Source organism: Neofelis nebulosa, chromosome 7, assembly GCF_028018385.1.
Source record: "Neofelis nebulosa isolate mNeoNeb1 chromosome 7, mNeoNeb1.pri, whole genome shotgun sequence".
Classification (NCBI taxonomy): domain Eukaryota; kingdom Metazoa; phylum Chordata; class Mammalia; order Carnivora; family Felidae; genus Neofelis; species Neofelis nebulosa.
This window is the reverse complement of record NC_080788.1, coordinates 138,011,677-138,029,270: the sequence shown is the minus strand read 5'-3', so window position 1 is coordinate 138,029,270 and position 17,594 is coordinate 138,011,677. Positions and strand designations below refer to the sequence as shown.

General features: G+C 45.6%; 1 protein-coding gene across 3 annotated transcripts in view; it reads left to right on the top strand.

The window, feature by feature from the left end:
• The window catches only part of DDX24 (DEAD-box helicase 24), a 33,360-nt gene extending 15,999 nt beyond the window's left edge, over positions 1-17,361 (top strand). For all 3 annotated transcript variants that reach the window (XM_058740167.1, XM_058740166.1, XM_058740165.1), the window contains exons 3-9: positions 5,724-6,236; positions 7,286-7,439; positions 7,723-8,238; positions 10,337-10,412; positions 13,396-13,584; positions 14,940-15,069; positions 16,805-17,361. In XM_058740167.1, coding sequence (XP_058596150.1) covers positions 5,724-6,236; positions 7,286-7,439; positions 7,723-8,238; positions 10,337-10,412; positions 13,396-13,584; positions 14,940-15,069; positions 16,805-17,079 — 1,853 coding nt within the window. In that variant the 3' untranslated portion in view covers positions 17,080-17,361. The remainder of the gene's footprint in view (positions 1-5,723; positions 6,237-7,285; positions 7,440-7,722; positions 8,239-10,336; positions 10,413-13,395; positions 13,585-14,939; positions 15,070-16,804) is intronic.
• Positions 17,362-17,594: the final 233 nt, after the last annotated feature.

Below are 17,594 nucleotides of genomic sequence, written 5' to 3'. Positions count from 1 at the left end.
ACTCTGTGCCTTGGATTTCTGGAAAGAGTGGTCAGGGTACTAAGGGTGAGGTCCTGTATAAGAGTCACATGGATGGGAGAGTAAGGAAGCCTCAGGGGAATGGAACTAATAGTGATAATTTAGAACATTTTCTTAGATAAAATGTATCAGGCACTGTGTTAAGTACGTTACATTGATGAATTCAGTTCTTACGACCACCCTTTGATAGGTTGCATTATTCTCGTCTTACTGGTGAGGAAACTCAGCCTCACCGTGTCCCTAAAACTGCACAGCTGAAAAGTGGTAGTGCCTGGATTCTAGTTGAGGTCTGTGTGCTCTTGAGCATTCTGCTCTACTGCTTGGTATGTGCGGAGGCCTGGAAGTGGGTTTCCGGAAGCAGAGGCAAGGTTGTGCAACACACTGTTGCCAGACCCTGACATTTGGATTCGTACCTCAGCTCCTATCAGGTTATCTCTGTGGCATGCTGGGATTCTGCAGGTCTAAGGTTCACAAAGACTTACGGGGCCGTGAACAAGCTGCTCCCCGCACAGATAATGAATGTTTCCGTCACCCCCACAAGATGCTTTGGGCCCTTTTTGTAATCTCTCTTTTCCTGGGTCCTGCTCCTTGTTCATTCCCAGACAACTTCTGATACGCTTTCTAGCACTGGAGATTAGTTTGTGTTTTCAAGACTTTTATATAATGGAATCGTACAATATGGACTTTTGGGGGAGGTGGGTGTTTTGGCTCTTGCAGCATAGTTTGAGATTCAACCATGTTATTACAAGTACCAATAGTTCATTCCTTTTTATTGATGAGTAGTATTCCAGTACATGGATAAAGCACAGTTTGGTTATCCACTGATGGGTATTTTTGTTCTTTGTAGTTTTTGGCTATTACAAATAAAACTATTGTAGGGGCGCCCGGGTGGCTTAATCGGTTATGTATCCGACTCTTGATTTTGGCTTAGGTCATGATCTCACAGTTTGTGCGTTTGAACCTTGCATTGGGCTCTCTGCTGTCAGCACAGAGCCCACTTTGGATCCTCTGTCTCCTCCTCTCCCTGCCCTGCCGCTGCCCTTCTACATTTATTAAGACAACTTGTGTGTGCGCGCACACGCTCTCTGTCTCTCCCAAAAATAAACAGTAAGGGGCGCCTGGGTGGCTCAGTCGGTTAGGCGGCTGACTTCGGCTCAGGTCATGATCTCGCGGTCCGTGAGTTCGAGCCCCGCGTCGGGCTCTGTGCTGACGGCTCGGAGCCTGGAGCCTGTTTCGGATTCTGTGTCTCCCTCTCTCTCTGACCCTCCCCCGTTCATGCTCTGTCTCTCTCTGTCTCCAAAATAAATAAACGTTAAAAAAAAAAAAATTAAAAAAAAAAATAAACAGTAAAAAAACACCTATCATAGATATTGGTGTATTAGTCCTTGTATGTGTATATGCTTTCATTTCTTTTGGGTAAATACCTATGAAATGGCTAGGTGTTATGGTAAGTGTAACTTTTTAGGAGTTTTCCAAACTGATTATACCATTTTACATACCCACCAAGTTATGAGAGTTTGAATTGGTCCATGTTTTTGCCAACACTTGGTATGTACAGTCTTTAACCCTGGCTAATCTTTTTTTTTTTCAACGTTTTTTTTTTATTTTTGGGACAGAGCGAGACAGAGCATGAACGGGGGAGGGGCAGAGAGAGAGGGAGACACAGAATCGGAAACAGGCTCCAGGCTCCAAGCCATCAGCCCAGAGCCCGACGCGGGGCTCGAACTCACGGACCGTGAGATCATGACCTGGCTGAAGTCGGACGCTTAACCGACTGCGCCACCCAGGCGCCCCCCTGGCTAATCTTTGAGCATCTTTTCAAGTGCCTGTTTGTCATCCATATTCCTTGGTGGATTCCTTGGTGATGCCTTGGTGGCGTCTTGTCAGTTCTCCTGCCCATTTAAAAAAAATTTTTTTTAATGTTTATCTGAGAGAAAGAGAGTGCAAGCAGGGGAGGGGCAGAGAGGGAGGGAGCCACAGAATCTGAAGCAGGCTCCAGGCTCTGAGCTGTCTGCACAGAGCCCAACATGGGGCTCGAACCCACGACCCATGAGATCATGACCTGAGCTGAAGTCGGACACTCACCTGACTGAGCCACCCCGGCGCCCCTGATGCCATTGTAAATGGCAACTTAAAATTTTCTATTTCAGGTTGTTGCTAACAAATAGAAATATGATGTCTTTGTGTATTGACTTACACCCTCCAAGTTGGTACCATCAAGTAGTTTCTTGAAGATTACAGCACATTTTCTACAAAGATGATGTTATCGTCCAGCCTAGATGCCTTTTATTTTTGTCTTATCGCAGTGACTAAAATCTCCAGTACAATTTTGAATTGAAATGGTATAGTGAGCACTATTGTTAAGTATCATCATTAAGTATGATATCAGGTTTTACTTGCCTTTTATCAGATTGAGAAAATTCTCCTCAGCTCCTACTTTGCTGAACTTTTAAAAAATTTTTTTTTTAATATTTATTTATTTTTGACAGAAAGAGACAGAGCACAAGCAGGGGAGGGGGAGAGAGAGAGAGGGAGACACAGACTCCAAAGCAGCCTCCAGGCTCTGAGCTGTCAGCACCAAGCCCGATGCGGGGCTCGAACTCACAGACTGCGAGATCATGACCTGAGCCGAAGTCAGATGCCCAACCGACTGAGCCACCCAGGCACCCCTGCTGAACTTTTTTATTAGGAATGCTTGTTGGGTTTTTTGAAATTCTCTTTCTACATTTATTAAGGTAACTGGTTTTTTGGGGCACCTGAGTGGCTCAATCAGTTGGGCGTCCAGCACTTGATTTCGGCTCAGGTCATGATCTCACAGGTTGTGGGATTGAGCGCTGAGCATGGAGCCTGCTTGAGACTTTCTCTCTCCCTCTGCCCTCCCCTGCTTGCACTCTACCTCAAAATAAATAAACATTAAAAAACAAAGATTAGTGGTTTTCATTTTGAGTCTGTTGATAATGGTGAAGTACACTGATTTTCAAATACTAATCCAAACTTACATACTTGGGATAACCCAAACTTGGTCACGGTGTGTTATTCCATTTATATATTGTTGGATTTGATTTGCTAAATTTTGTTGATAAGTTTTGAATTTCTTTTCATGAGATGTTAGCTTGTAGTTTTCTTATAATGTCTTTGGTTTTGGAGTCACAGAGTCATTCAGGCCTCAGAATGACTTGAGTATTCTCAATTTTCTGAAAGTTTGTATAGAATTGGTTTGTTGTTTTTTTTTTTTTTCTACCTTATTTAGTAGAATTTATCTGTGCCTGCACTTTTAGTAGGATGGGTTTTAACTACAAATTTAATTGCTTTAATGTATTAGAATATTTGTGTTACTTATTTTTCCTTGAGTGATAATTTTCTTTGCAGTTCCATTAGTTTTTGTTTCCTGTGTTGTGAAGCTCTGTTTTACTTGTGTTTACGTGTTTAGGACTGTTACATCTTTTAAATGACTTTATTCCTTCCATTATGAAATGGCCCTCTTTATCCCCAGTCTTCTTTTTTCTAAAATCTTCTCTCTCTCATATTAATGTACCTTTTCCAGCTTTATTTTGATTCATGTTAGCATGGTGTGGTTTTTTTCATACTTGTACTTTTTAAAAAAGATTTTATTTTAAAGTAATCTTTACACCCAATGTATGGCTTGAATTTGCAGCCCTGAGAATGAGTCACATGCTCTACCAACTGAGCCAGCCAGGCTTCCCTCATACTTGTACTTTTTTTTTTTTTTTTTAATGTTTTTATTTATTTTTGAGACAGAGAGAGAGCATGAGCAGGGGAGGGGCAGAGAGAGAGGGAGACACAGAATCCGAAGCCGGCTCCAGGCTCTGAGCCATCAACACAGAGCCCGATGCGGGGCTCGAACTCACGGACCGTGAGATCGTGACCTGAGCTGAAGTCAGACGCCCAACCGACTGAGCCACCCCGGCGCCCCCACACTTGTACTTTTAACCTACTTACGTCTTTGTATTTAAAGTGGGTTTCTTGGAGCTTCCAGGTTGATGAACATACCTGTGTGCTGGGAGGGTGGTGTGCCCCCATTCCACAGGGACAGAAGCCCTTGCACTTGGGACCCTTCCAGACCTTGCCCTATGTACCTCTTCGCTGTCTTTTCATCTTTATAAAATATGCTTTATGTTAAACTGAGACTTGTAAGGAAAAAAATAAAATGGCATCCTTGTAGACAGCATATACTTAGGTCTTGCTCTTAAGTCTGACAGTCTTATTTGTTGAGGTCATTTATATTTTATTTGATTATTGGTAATGGTTGGGTTGTAATATGTTGTTTTGCTATTTGCTATTCTCTTTTTCCTCTTCTTTGGGATTGAATATTTTTTGTGATGACATTTTATATCTTTTATTACTAGCTGTAACTCTGTTATTTCCTTTTAGTGGTTGCTTTTGGATTCATAGTATATATCTTTAATATGTTATGCTCTTCCTTCAAGTAATAATATACTATTTTATATATAGTACAAGAACCCTACAAAAATGTATTTCTATTTCTCCTCTCCTTTGTGCTTTTTGCTATATACTTTAGAAATCCAAAATACATTTTTATGTATAATAATTTTAAGTTTAAATAAGTTTAAACTTAAGTAATATGTTTAAATAAGAGAACGACGTCTTTCGTATTTACCCATGTTACCATCACCATTTTTGGTGCTCTTCCTTTGTACGGATCCAGAATCGCATCCAGTAGCATCTTTTGCACGGAAGATACTCCCTTTAGTACTTCCTGTAGTCCAGGTCCTGCTGATGATAAACTATTCAGCTTCTGTGTGCCAGAATGTCTTTATTTTACATTTGTTTTGAAAGGAATTTTTGCTAAGTGGAGAGTTCTGTGTTGTCAGATTTTTTTTTTCAGGTGTTCAAATAAAGATGTAGTACTGTCTTCTAGCTTTGATGGTTTCTGATGAAAAGTGCCATTTTATCTGAAGTGTTAATGGGTCTGTTTTGCTCTCTTAACAGTTCTTGCTCATAGTATACCTTGTTTTCTTGTGGGTTATTTTTTTTTTTTTTTAACTGAGAGCTGCTCATTTTCCTCTGAAAATTACTAGAGAGAATTCTTTGAGGCTTATGATAAAGGTTTCTTTCTCCAGAGATCATTTATTTGCTTTTGCTTGGGGCATTATAACTTTGGAACTACTTTAAATTCTCAACTTGCGGTGTCTTGCTGGTTTGTATTAACCACCTAGAGGATGTGAATTGGGGCGTCATATACATTCAAAGGTCAGTTTGACAATGTTCAAACATAGAGAAAAGTGTGCTGATTTAAAGTTTTCTCAAAAACTAAAAAAATTGTCTTCTACTCCCACCTTCTCCATCTAAGGTCTTGGAAAACTATACACAGGTTTCCATTCCTCACACCCTAACGTCGTGTTGTTTCTCCACAACAGTGACAACACGCACACACAAAACTTGTCGATCTGTTTAGAGTTTCAGTGCGTGGACTTTGTGTGTAGTTCACATTGGTGCCCTTAGGCCTCAGGGCTAGTCTGCCAGATTTTTTTTCGGCTTTTAATTCCAGATGCCTCTGGTTGCAGTGCTGTGGGGGAATCTGTGCTGGGTGGAGGAGCTTTGGGTTGGTCAGCCTGGCACTTGGCCGTTTCAAGATCCCTTAGTCTGTGTAAAAGAAAGAGCCCGAGAGAAAAGGTATGTGTGTTTGTTGATTCACACCGTTTTTGTTTTGTTTTACTTCTAAGGAAGTGGAAAAACCCTTGCCTTTGCCATTCCAATGATCCATGCAGTACTGCAGTGGCAGGTGAAAAAGAAGCCCACTCCAACTCTAGGGAACCCAGGAGCATTACCTAGCGAGGCCGGGACTGAGGCCGGAACTGAGTCTGGAGTTTTGCCTGATGAGATTGGAATTGAGGGAGAAGCCCTGCCCAGTGAAGCTGGACTGAAGGCTAGAGCGCCACCCAGCAAGATCAAGACTGGAGCTGCCGTGTCGGACCGGGTGCTGCCCCTCTGTGATGATGATGCTGGTGAAGGACCTTCTTCGCTGATCAGGGAGAAAGCCATCCCCAAGCAGGATGAAGGCAAAGAGGAAAAGCTGGATGAAGAGCAGACTGGAGGGTTAAAGCAAGAGCTGGGTGGCAAAATCGCCACCTGTAAAGCACATCCGAAGCGCCCTTTACTTGGACTGGTTCTGACTCCTACCAGGGAGCTCGCTGTCCAGGTTAAGCAACATATTGATGCCGTGGCCAAGTTTACAGGTGAGGTTTGTTTAATTCCATTTAATAAATATTTCCGAGGATCCTAGAGGATCCTAGATGCCGGGGTGGCAAAGGTGAATGAACTGTGGCTCCTGCCCTTTAGGGGAAATCTTTCTCTCCTGCCAGAGAATTAAGCCTTACAGAAATTGTTTGATGCTTTGTCAGTTCTCCTAAGAATGACACACAGCTAATGCCGTTCTAGATGCATGGGTAGTTAGTTATTTATTGCATATGGTGGATGCTTAGGGCAGAGATGGGCAAAGTGTAAAGAAAGTGCAGCCATACCCATTTGTTTACATTGTGTCTGTGGCTGCTTTTGCACTATCAAGGCAGAATGAAGTAGGGGCCATTTAACTCACTAGGCCAAAATGTTTACTATCGACCCTTTAAGAAAAAGTTTGCCAACCTCTGGCTTGGGGTGTTGAACTTACTCTTTGAGGGAATTCCTTTTGGGATGGGCTGCAGAGTGTGAATTTTAACTTTATACTGAAAGCAGCAGTACTTACCAAACTCTTACTGTGTGCCAGGCATTTTGCTAAGCACTTTGCCTGCGTGACCCTATGTGTTCTTTCCACATCGGATACCTTGAGAAGTCCTCCACGAGAGAAGAGAACAGAACAGTAGGCTATTAGAGGAGGTTCAGAGTCATTCTAATTGAGGGGGATGGCAGGGTTTCTAGGGAGGTGTGTGATAGTTGCAGAGTGACATCTTTCCCAGCATTGTGCGCTGCCGCTCAGTTTTCCGGGAACTTTGGATGTAAATATGCCTGGGTTTGAATCCAGGTCTTCTGTTGTTGATAGAGGGGAGGGAGTAGAAAGAAATGAGGTTGGGGAAGCAGGCAAGGCCTAGATCATAGAAGACTTGATGTGCCTTCTAGGAGTGACACCAACGGTTAGGCCAGGCCCACTCTTTTAGCGCCATCCAAAAAGAGACGGGAGCTGTCCTGGTGGTTGATCGCCTCTGCTGATCTGGGAGCACCTATGTCAGCCATGGCAGAAAATAAGCAGCCAGACTGAATAACAGGGTCTCTCATATTTTGTGTACCATAGGAATTAAAACTGCTCTTTTGGTTGGTGGAATGTCTACGCAGAAACAGCAGAGGATGCTGAACCGCCAGCCCGAGATTGTGATTGCCACTCCGGGCCGGCTGTGGGAGCTAATTAAAGAAAAGCACCCTCATTTGAGCAATCTTAAGCAGCTCAGGTAAGTGACAGTACCTCTCCTTTCCCTTTCCCTCCCTTTCTGAAGTGGACCTGGGGTGGCATGGTAGTATATGCAATACCTTCTCCTTACCACTGTGTGCCACAGTGTGGTGCCAGCCAGACTTGGGCCTTTAGAAAACCCAGTGTGCATGAGGAAGGTTAGTTGAAGCCCTGGAGGTGGTGGCACGTGTGTGTGTCTCTGTTGAGAGCTGCGATGGTAGTCGGGTGTGCTGTAAATGACTCCTGCTACTAACCAGGTTATGTGGATCTGTCTGGATCTGCAGGTGCCTTGTGGTCGATGAGGCTGATCGGATGGTTGAGAAAGGCCACTTTGCTGAGCTCTCACAGCTGCTAGAGATGCTCAGTGACTCCCAATACAATCCAAAGAGACAGACCCTTATTTTTTCTGCCACACTGACCCTGGTACATCAAGCTCCTGCTCGAATCCTTCATAAGAAGCACACGAAGAAAATTGACAAAACTGCCAAACTTGATCTCCTCGTGCAGAAGATTGGTATGAGGGGCAAGCCCAAGGTCATTGATCTCACCAGAAATGAGGCCACAGTGGAGACACTGACAGAGACCAAGATTCACTGTGAGGCCGATGAGAAAGACTTCTATCTGTACTACTTCCTGATGCAGCATCCGGGCCGCACGTTAGTGTTTGCCAACAGCATCTCCTGCATCAAACGCCTCTCCGGGCTCCTCAAAGTCCTAGATATCATGCCACTGACCCTACATGCCTGCATGCACCAGAAGCAGAGGCTCAGAAACCTGGAGCAGTTTGCCCGTCTGGAAGAGTAAGTCAGGCCTGTACCCAGAACCCAGGCTCTAGCCATCACATCAAGGTTGCCAGGACGGTGGGAGAGGGTGGGAAGCTACCTTCGGACATGGAGGCCTTATCGTAGAAGGTAGCCCTTTTTCGCACATCATGAAGCAGGCTTACTCTCACTAATGCATTTAGTTGCTAATAATGCCCAACAGAAACTTCCTTAACAATGAGTAATGGTAGGGGCTCCTGGGTGGCTCAGTCAGTTAAGCCCTTGATTTTGACTTAGGTAATCTCATAGTTGTAGGATCGAGCACAGAGCTTGCTTACGATTTTCTCTCTGCTTCTCTCTCTGCTCTCGTGCTCCCGCTCTCTCTCAAAAAATAATAATGAGTAATGGTGATGATAATACCAACTGTTATTGAACACTTAATGATACAGTAAGTATTATGCTGGCGTTTTAAATACATGACCACATGCATTGAATTCTAACATCCTTGAGAAGGAGCAGAATAGATTCATGGTTAAAAAGAGAGAATCAGATTGCTTGAGGTCAAGACCTTGGCTGTGCCACTTCTAGCTGACCAAATTACTTCAGTTGTGTTTGACTTCTCTCATAATTAGCATAACAGTATAATAATAGAAGCTAATTGAGAGGTTGTTGCATAGGTTAAATTAATTTATACATATAAAGCATTTAGAACAATGCTTGGCCCATAGTGTGCACTTGCTAAACGTTAGCTTTAATACTTATTTCGTATCATTTATTATCATTATTCTCATTTTATAGATTGAAAACAGTAAGATCTAGGAAAGCTTGCCCAAGGTTTCTCATCCTGAAAGTGACAGAGCTGGGCTTCAGACAAGCGTGTCAGGCCCAGAGTGCATGCTGTGTCCTACTGTGCTGTCACTGTGCATCTCTTTTTGGGCCAGACTGATGCTCGGACAGCAGTGTGCACGTCGTCAGGATAAGGGCCTGTGAAGGTTGAGGTTGAGTCTAGATTGACTTCTGCACTGTGTTTTGTCCGGTTACAGAGTGATTAGTTTCCAGAACAAGTGTCTGGTTTACCTCTCTTGGAATGTGGCCAGATAGAATTTAGTGGTTTACTTGATGAGAGAGTAGGAAACGATGGCCCATGGACCAAATCTGGCTCACTGCTTGTTTTTATAAGTACAGTGTTATTGGAACACAGCAAGGCCCATTTATTTATTGTTTCTGGCTGCTTTTGCACAGAGAACAGCAAAAGTTGAGTAGTTTCAAAGCCCAAAGTGATTTACCATCTGGCACTTTACAGAAAAAGTTGCCGCCATTGACTTAGAGCTGCGGTCTAATGTTTTATAAATTTTAATTTGCGTACATTCTTGTGCCCTACATCAGAGCTACAGGGAGTGGGGATTCTGAAAAGCCCAGAATCTTACGTTTCGAAGACATACATACCTCAGGTGCTTTTGACTTTCTTTGAAGTACGCATACATTAAGAAACATTACCCAGTGAAATTATGTCATGCTTACTATGAACCGGGCACTGTTCTAGGTAATAGAACAGTGAATAGTGCAAAGTCCTTACTGTTATGAGGTTTATGTTCCAGTGGAGGGAGATGATAAATTGAAAAGCAAGTTTGTAGTTTGTAAGGTGATGCTGAGGAGCAGAGTTGTGCAGACTGTGGGGTATGGTCAGGGAGGTTTCTCTAAGAGGGAGGGGTTGTAGCAGAGTGTGGACAAAGCAAGGAAACCGGAATGTCTGAGGAAGACCTTGTAAGGCCTAAGGTGTAGCAAGTTTAATGGTTTAGAGGCCAGAGCATGTTGGGCACGTTTGAAGGAAAGCAAGGATGTGTATGTGAGGGAAGTAAGTGGGACGGTGATAGAAGACGAGGTCTCTGACCTAGAATGGGCTTGACCTCATTTAAGTTACTGAAGGTAGCCTTTTATTGCAGGGTGTGGCTTGTCGATTGTGGTCAGCGAGACCCCACTTTGGATCCTGGCTTCACAAGTGAACGGCCGTGTTTATGCCTTGGGAGTTAATCTGTCTGAGCCTCAGTTTCTTTATCTAGTGTATTCAGCAGGTGGTAAGAATTTGATTAATGATAGCTGTTAGTTGTTATTAATGAGCTTTGTCTCTCCAACACAGTTGTGTTCTCCTGGCAACAGATGTGGCAGCTCGGGGCCTGGATATCCCTAAAGTCCAGCATGTCATCCATTACCAGGTAGGGCAGTAGAGACTTTGTTGTGCTAACTGGGGAATTTTTTAGGTGAAGGTTTGGGGAGGGAGCAGGAGGGAGGAGGAATTGTTGGTCCCAGGGCCTCATGCAGCAGAGTACCACTGGCGTCTAGTGACCGACTAGCTGCTGTCACTTTCAGAATACTCATGAGATTTCTTTTTTTTTTTAATACATAATTTATTGTCAAGTTGGCTAACATGCAGCGTATACAGTGTGCTCTTGGCTTTGGGGGTAGATTCTCGTGATTCATCGCTTACATACAATACCCAGTGCTCATCCCAACAAGGGCCCTCCTCAGTGCCCATCACCCCCCCCCACCAACCCCCGCCCGCCCAGTCAACTCTCCAGTTGTTCTCTGCATTCAAGAGTTTGTGAGATTTATTCTTTTTTTTTTTTTTTTAATCTTTTCTAATGTTTGCTTATTTTTAAGAGAGAGAGTACGTGCACGCAGGAGTGGGGGAGGGGCAGAGAGCGAGGCACAGAATCCGAACCAGGCTCTAGGTTCCACGCTGTCAACACAGAGCCCCACTCGGGGCTCGAACTCATGAACCATGAGATCATGACCTGAGCCGAAGTCGGACCCTTAACCGACTGAGCCACCCAGGCACCCCTCATGAGATTTATTCTTTTTTTTTTTTTAATTTTTTTTTTTTCAACGTTTTTTATTTATTTTTGGGACAGAGAGAGAGCATGAACGGGGGAGGGGCAGAGAGAGAGGGAGACACAGAATCGGAAACAGGCTCCAGGCTCCGAGCCATCAGCCCAGAGCCTGACGCGGGGCTCGAACTCGCGGACCGCGAGATCATGACCTGAGCCGAAGTCGGCCGCTTAACCGACTGCGCCACCCAGGCGCCCCTCATGAGATTTATTCTTAAAAAACCTCTTGGCATTTCTGATGTCACATCGTCCCTTTCTCTGATTTGGACAAACTAATTGATACTTACTGGCAGGTTAGAGTCTTGTTTTCTTTCATGGAATGGGCATAGTAGCATGTAAACTGGCTATCCTGGTGTAGAGAAATAGAAGAGTGTGGTAGCTTAAGACCTTCCTGGGCTTAAATCCCAGCCATGTAACTTTACGCAAGCTATCTTAATCTCTTTAAACCATATGTTTTTATTTGTTAAGTGGAAGTTATTATAGTATCTACTTTTCTAAGTTTTTTTTTTATTTTGTTTATTTTCGAGAGAGAGACAGAGCATGAGTAGGGGAGGGGCAGGCAGAGAGAGGGGACACAGACTCCGAAGCAGGCTCCAGACTCTGAGCAGTCAGCACAGGGCCCCACGTGGGGCTTGAACTCACAAACTGTGAGATTATGACCTGAGCTGAAGTCGGATGCTTAACCGACGGAGCCACCCAGGCGCCCCTCTGAGTTCTTATTAAAGTGAACTAAGTTATTATGTGTGAAGAGCTTAGAAAAACAGAAGGCACATCCTAAGCACGTACTAAATGTCAGCTGCTATTGATACTGACATTAATTAGTGCATGCACCTGGTGAATATTAGCATAGCGTGGTGGTTACGAATATGGGCTCCAAAACCACACTTGGAGCGTTTGAATGCTTGTGGCCTGCTTCATAGTTGGTTAGCTTTGGGCACGTTACTTGGCATCTCTGGTTTTCAGTGTCATTGTCTGTAAACTGGGAGTCATAATGCTGCTGAAACCCTAGGGTGATGATGAGAATTAAATGGGCTCCTGCTGATGAACACCTCCCACAGTGCTAAGTACCCAGTGAATGGTAGCTATCTGGCGTTATTATTTCTCCTTTCTTCATCCTTTTTTGGGCGAAAGAGGCTGAGTCAGTCTTTGTGGGAGATATCCAGATGAACAAAGCATAATCCTGGCCCCAGAGAAGTATCAAGTCCACTAGAGGAGATGAAACGACCATAGCCGTAATTTAAGGCGGAAGGTGTTAGAAAGTTGTAAAATACAATGGGAGAGAAAAGTAACTTCCAGTTTGGGAGGTCGGAAAGAACTTGCTAAAAGATGCTTTGCATTTAAGAATGGGGAGGATCTGGGTATGTAGAGGTGGAAGGAGGAAGGAACGTGTGGAAGTGGGCAGTTGGCCATGAGTTGGGGCGTATGTTGGGAGAAGAAAGTGAAGAATGGCCAGTAGACCTCATTTCTAGCACCATTATGAACAGTTCATAGCGGCGCTGAGAGCTGCATTGGAAATGATCGTGTTATCTGGACTCGGTGGAGAAGGCTGTTGTTGATCAGTGGTGTGTGCCACAGGAGTGGGAAGGGATTGTCAGTGCCCATCCACACCTGTGGGTGACATGTCCAGTATATATTAGAGTGGAGGCAGTGGAGCCCAGAGGTCAGCATAGACTTTGAAGTTGGACTGCTGTGGTTCAAATTGTGGCTCCACTGTTTATTAGGGGGTATTGCTTAACATCTGTGTGTTTCAGTTTCCTGGTCTGTAATACGGATAATCACGAAAGCATCTATTTCGTGTTGCTGTTTGTGAGGAGTAAGTGAGATAATATATGCAAATGCTTAAAATTGCCTGGCTCATTGTAACCCCTCAGTAAATGTTGGTTCTGATTATGATGTTCAATCATTCATGTAGAGTTACTGAAGAACCCGCAGAGTTTCTTTAGTTAGAGTGGGAATTATGGTCAGAGCTTTGGCTCAGGAAGATTACAAAGGCAGTTTTGGGTTGGGTCAGGGAAAGTGGGGAGGACGAGAGAAGAAATAAGAAGTGACTGTCATTGTTCTTTTGGGTGGTCACGAGGGTCTGGAAGCAGGGGAGGGGGCAGAACAGGGGCCATGGGAAGGCAGACCCTGCACAGTGAATGGGCTGAAGAATTAGGACTAAGGGAGAAGGGCTGGATCGGTCCACACTGCTGGAGAGGTTTCTGCTGCCTGACTGGGAGGGAGGGAGGTGCAGCATTGGGCTGCTGGCCCTGAGGGGAAGAGCACGTTGGGTGACGGCCACACGTTGACATCCCTGTTCCACCTTTGGCAGGTTCCTCGCACCTCGGAGATCTATGTCCACCGAAGTGGTCGAACTGCTCGGGCCACCAATGAAGGCCTCAGCCTTATGCTGATTGGGCCTGAGGATGTGATCAACTTTAAGAAGATTTATAAAACCCTCAAGAAAGATGAGGACATCCCACTGTTTCCTGTGCAGACAAAGTACATGGATGCAGTCAAGGTAGAAATAAGTGTTACAAACCCAGTGCTAACGAGGGAAGGGATCACGCCGCAGCCTCACCTTGCTGGGAGGCTCTGGCAGTAGGAACCTTAGAAACTAAGTAATGATTCTGCCAACAGCTAACAGGCAGATTCGTTAAAAAAAGGAATGGGGACACTGGATGTGGTGGGAGAGAGAAATTGATGAGTGTGCAAAAACCTAGGGAATTTTCTTCCTGAGCCCTTTCTTCACTGCCTGCCCCTGGAGCCTCTGCCACTCCCTGTCCACTGGACAAGGACCATGAGCGTGGCTGCCTAGACATTGCATCCGGTGGTTGTAGGGAAGTAAGGTCAGCTTGTCTCGCTGAGGCACATACTAAAGGTTTGTCACATTCCTGAAGCAAATGCCAGTAATTCCTACCTTTGGGGTTTTACATTTTAACTCAGTATGCATTCAGCTGAGTAGGTGCTGCTAACTGTGGGCCATCGTGTGTCAGGTACCAGAGCGGGTGGGTTTTCTTCCATAGAGATCCACTGGCTCGTGAGGCAGGCTGAGCCCGTGCTGAACTTTAGGTACAAATGGAACACCGTGGCACTGGTGGGCATTATGGTTATATTGGTAGGAGAGGAGGTTTCCTCCAAGCTTCTTGCCTGTAGAGAGGTAGAGAGCAGACAGAATTCCAGGAATTGAGGGAGCAAAAGCATGGAACACTTCAAGGACTGTTGGTTCCTCTGGCTCGAAAGGAGTGTTAGCCGTGTGGGGCAATACAGTGGGAGGTGAGCTTGGAAGAATGGAGATGACAGAGGATCTCCCTTTAGGAAGGTTGGGAGCCACCCTGGCTTCCTGTGGCTCCTTTCCCCCGCACCACAAGGTCTCTTCCATTTTTCCCGTGTTTCCTGTCATTGCAGCCTGGCCCCGACACCCACAAGCAGGAGAGTTGAAATGTTTTTGGCAAAGGACGACATGCAAGAGAGGAGGCGGTTCTCTGACTTTGTCGACCCTGTGATCAGTCACAGTGGGGGCCCTAACTCAGGACTATTGGGGTGTTTCAGGGTCCCAGCTCAGCTTGGGAGCTATCGGTGGTGTCTGGGGAAAAGAGTTCCCTCTGGACACCTGGAGATTGGCAGTCCAACTGCGGTGAGCTTCCAACAGGTGGGGCTGTTCAGGTTTGTCATTTGGAAAGCTGGCTCTTGTGATTTCATTTGTTCACACTCGTGCGCCGATTGCCCTCTTTGCTTTTGTCAGGAACCAGAACAGATTCATTTTGATGGGAGCTGATCTCAGGGGCTTTTTTGAAAACCACAACTTCTATGAGCCTTTGCTTCCTAGAGGCTCAACCTTCTGTCAAATGAACACTCTCTACTCCTTTCCCCCAGGAACGAATACATTTAGCTCGGCAGATTGAGAAAGCTGAATATCGGAACTTCCAGGCGTGTCTGCACAACTCTTGGATCGAGCAGGCAGCAGCTGCCCTTGAGATTGAGCTGGAAGAAGAGATGTATAAGGGTGAGTGGGCTGGGTGGGATTTGAAGGATACATTCGGCATTTTCCCTTCAACTTTTGTCTGGTTGGAACCTCCTCACAACCATGGGTCCTTTTAAAATGAGCAAGATGCCTTTTCTTTCTTTGTAACAGGCTTTAGTCCCAGATGAGCCTACGGCCCTTGGCCTTTGTTCCCTCTGTCTTATTTGTCTGGAGCCTTCGGCTGCCTCCTTCATGTGGAAAGGCAGTGGAGTATAGCAACATTAGGGGTAGGCTCTGTGGCCTGGCAGCCAGTGCCGGTCCATTCCCTTAACTGGCTGTGTGACCAGGTTGAGTTCCTTAACCTCTCTTTTGTACCTAGGCTGTCATCATGTATAAGACGCAGGTCCTAAAGTTCCTACCTCCTGGGGTTATTGCAAAGATGGCTTGAGTTGATGAGTGTGAAGTGCCTGTCACAGTGCCAGCAAATAGAAAGTATTTGGTACATTTTAAGGTGTTTACGATCATTATTGTTACTGTTTATCATCTCCTCTGACCTTCATGGTCTCTGGACATAAACAGCAGGAATTACTGTCCTTTTACATACGGAAACTAAAGGCTCACGGAAAAGGAGCAGTTTGCACAGGGAAACAGCTCTACTACTGGGCCTTTCCTGAGCCCCTATTCTGAATGTGGGCAAGAGCCTAAGGATCCAGGGATGGCTCTGGGTGGTCCCTGCTCTAGGAAAGCTCTTGAGTCTAAGAAGTGGTAGAACCAAATCTAGAACTGATGACACCAGAGTTAGATCCAGTGTTCTTTCCATCCCACAGGTGGGCAGCTCCGCTGAGGTGTTGGCTTTCTCGGTGCCAAAGCCAACAGATTGGGAGGCCGACTTAAGCTGTCTGCTCAATATGGAAGCTGGGAACCAAACCAGTGGGCTTGGTGACAAGGAGCTGTTCCTTCTGTTAGCTCAAGCGAGGGCTCTTGACAGGTCAGGCCCTGGCTTCCCTTCCTGAGGACAGGCTGGTGTGGACGCCTTGACTGTGCCGGCCTCCACAGGTGCAGTCAGTGCTGGTGGTGAGGTACAGGAGAGCTGGGCTGCAGACGGTGTTCACAGTCTCCTGGAGGCTTTGTACCTATTGAGTCACAATGGTCATAGGAAGAAAATTGGTCTTCAAGTCAGGAAACCTGGGTTTTAGTCTCAGTTTGACAGCTAGCTAGCTAGCTAGCTCTGTGACCTTCAGCAAGTGACCTTGACTGTAAAATGGAGAGGATTCTGGTCTTAGAGACTTTTTTTTTTTTGAGTGAAGACAACGGTGGCCCTGAGTATCCCCCTCCTAAATGGTGTTGGAAGTTAGCCAACACTAGCTTCCTTAGAGAAGTTTTGAGCCTTGGTTCTCCAAGAGTTCTAAAATATTTTTCTTAAAAAAAAAAAAAAAAAAAAATTTTAACGTTTTATTTATTTTTGAGACAGAGATAGAGCATGAGCAGGGGAGGGGCAGAGAGAGAGGGAGACACAGAATCCGAACCAGGATGCATGTGGGGTGTGTGTCATCCCACTGGACGGTGTGGATGGAGCAGCTCTGAGCTGTCAGCACAGAGCCCGACGCAGGTCTCGAACCCGCCAACCGTGAGATCATGACCTGAGCCGAAGTTGGATGCATAACCAACTGAGCCACCCATGTACCTCTAAAACGTTTTTCATCACAAGTATCCATCAAGGGAAACAAAATGCTTCTACAAATCACAATAAATACGATGTTTTGTGTTGTGTTTTAAGGAAGAAAAACTGACCAGCAAGAAGAGCGTAGGAGACAAAAGCAGATGAAGGTCTTGAAGAAGGAGCTGCGCCATTTACTCTCCCAGCCGTTGTTCAAAGATGACCTGAAAACCAAGTATCCAACTCAGTCTGGCAGGCTGCCCACGCTCACGTCTGCCCCAAGAGATGGTGAGTCTGCTTTGAGCTGCCTGGCCAAACAGAAGAAGAAGAAGAAGAAGAAGCAGCCGAAAGAGCAGCAGCAGGAACAGCCGCAGCCAAGTACAAGTGCAAATTAACCACCCTCCAGGTCAGAGTCTGTGGGTGACGGCACGTCGTTTCTGTGTTCTCCGGTTGTATGGAAAACCCGCCCACTTTGCATTCCACTCCACTGTCCACCCCGGTTATAGAAACCTCCCCCTTCCTTGCCAGCGCCCACTGCAGGCGAGACCTTGTGCACATTTGTGTTGTTTTGGAGTCAGAATTCTATGCAGCAGCTTATATATGTCTGTATTCCAGTGTGTACAGGCTTCTTGTACGTTCAGCTTGGTTTTCTCAATTAAAAACAGTAGTCAGAACCAGCATGGTATCCTGAGTTTTTGGCCGGAACGTAGCCACGCTAATCCTTTGGCTGCCGGATGCATGTGGGGGGTGTGTCGTCCCACTGGACGGTGTGGATGGAGCAGCACGCCTTCGCTTCGTTGCTGCTTTTCTCCGCAGCAGACCCCTCGCGGCTCTTCGGCTCTCTACCGCTCGCTCACAGCTTTTGCCTTGTCTGAGCCACGCTGCAAGATGGGCAGGAAGAGGCTGCCGT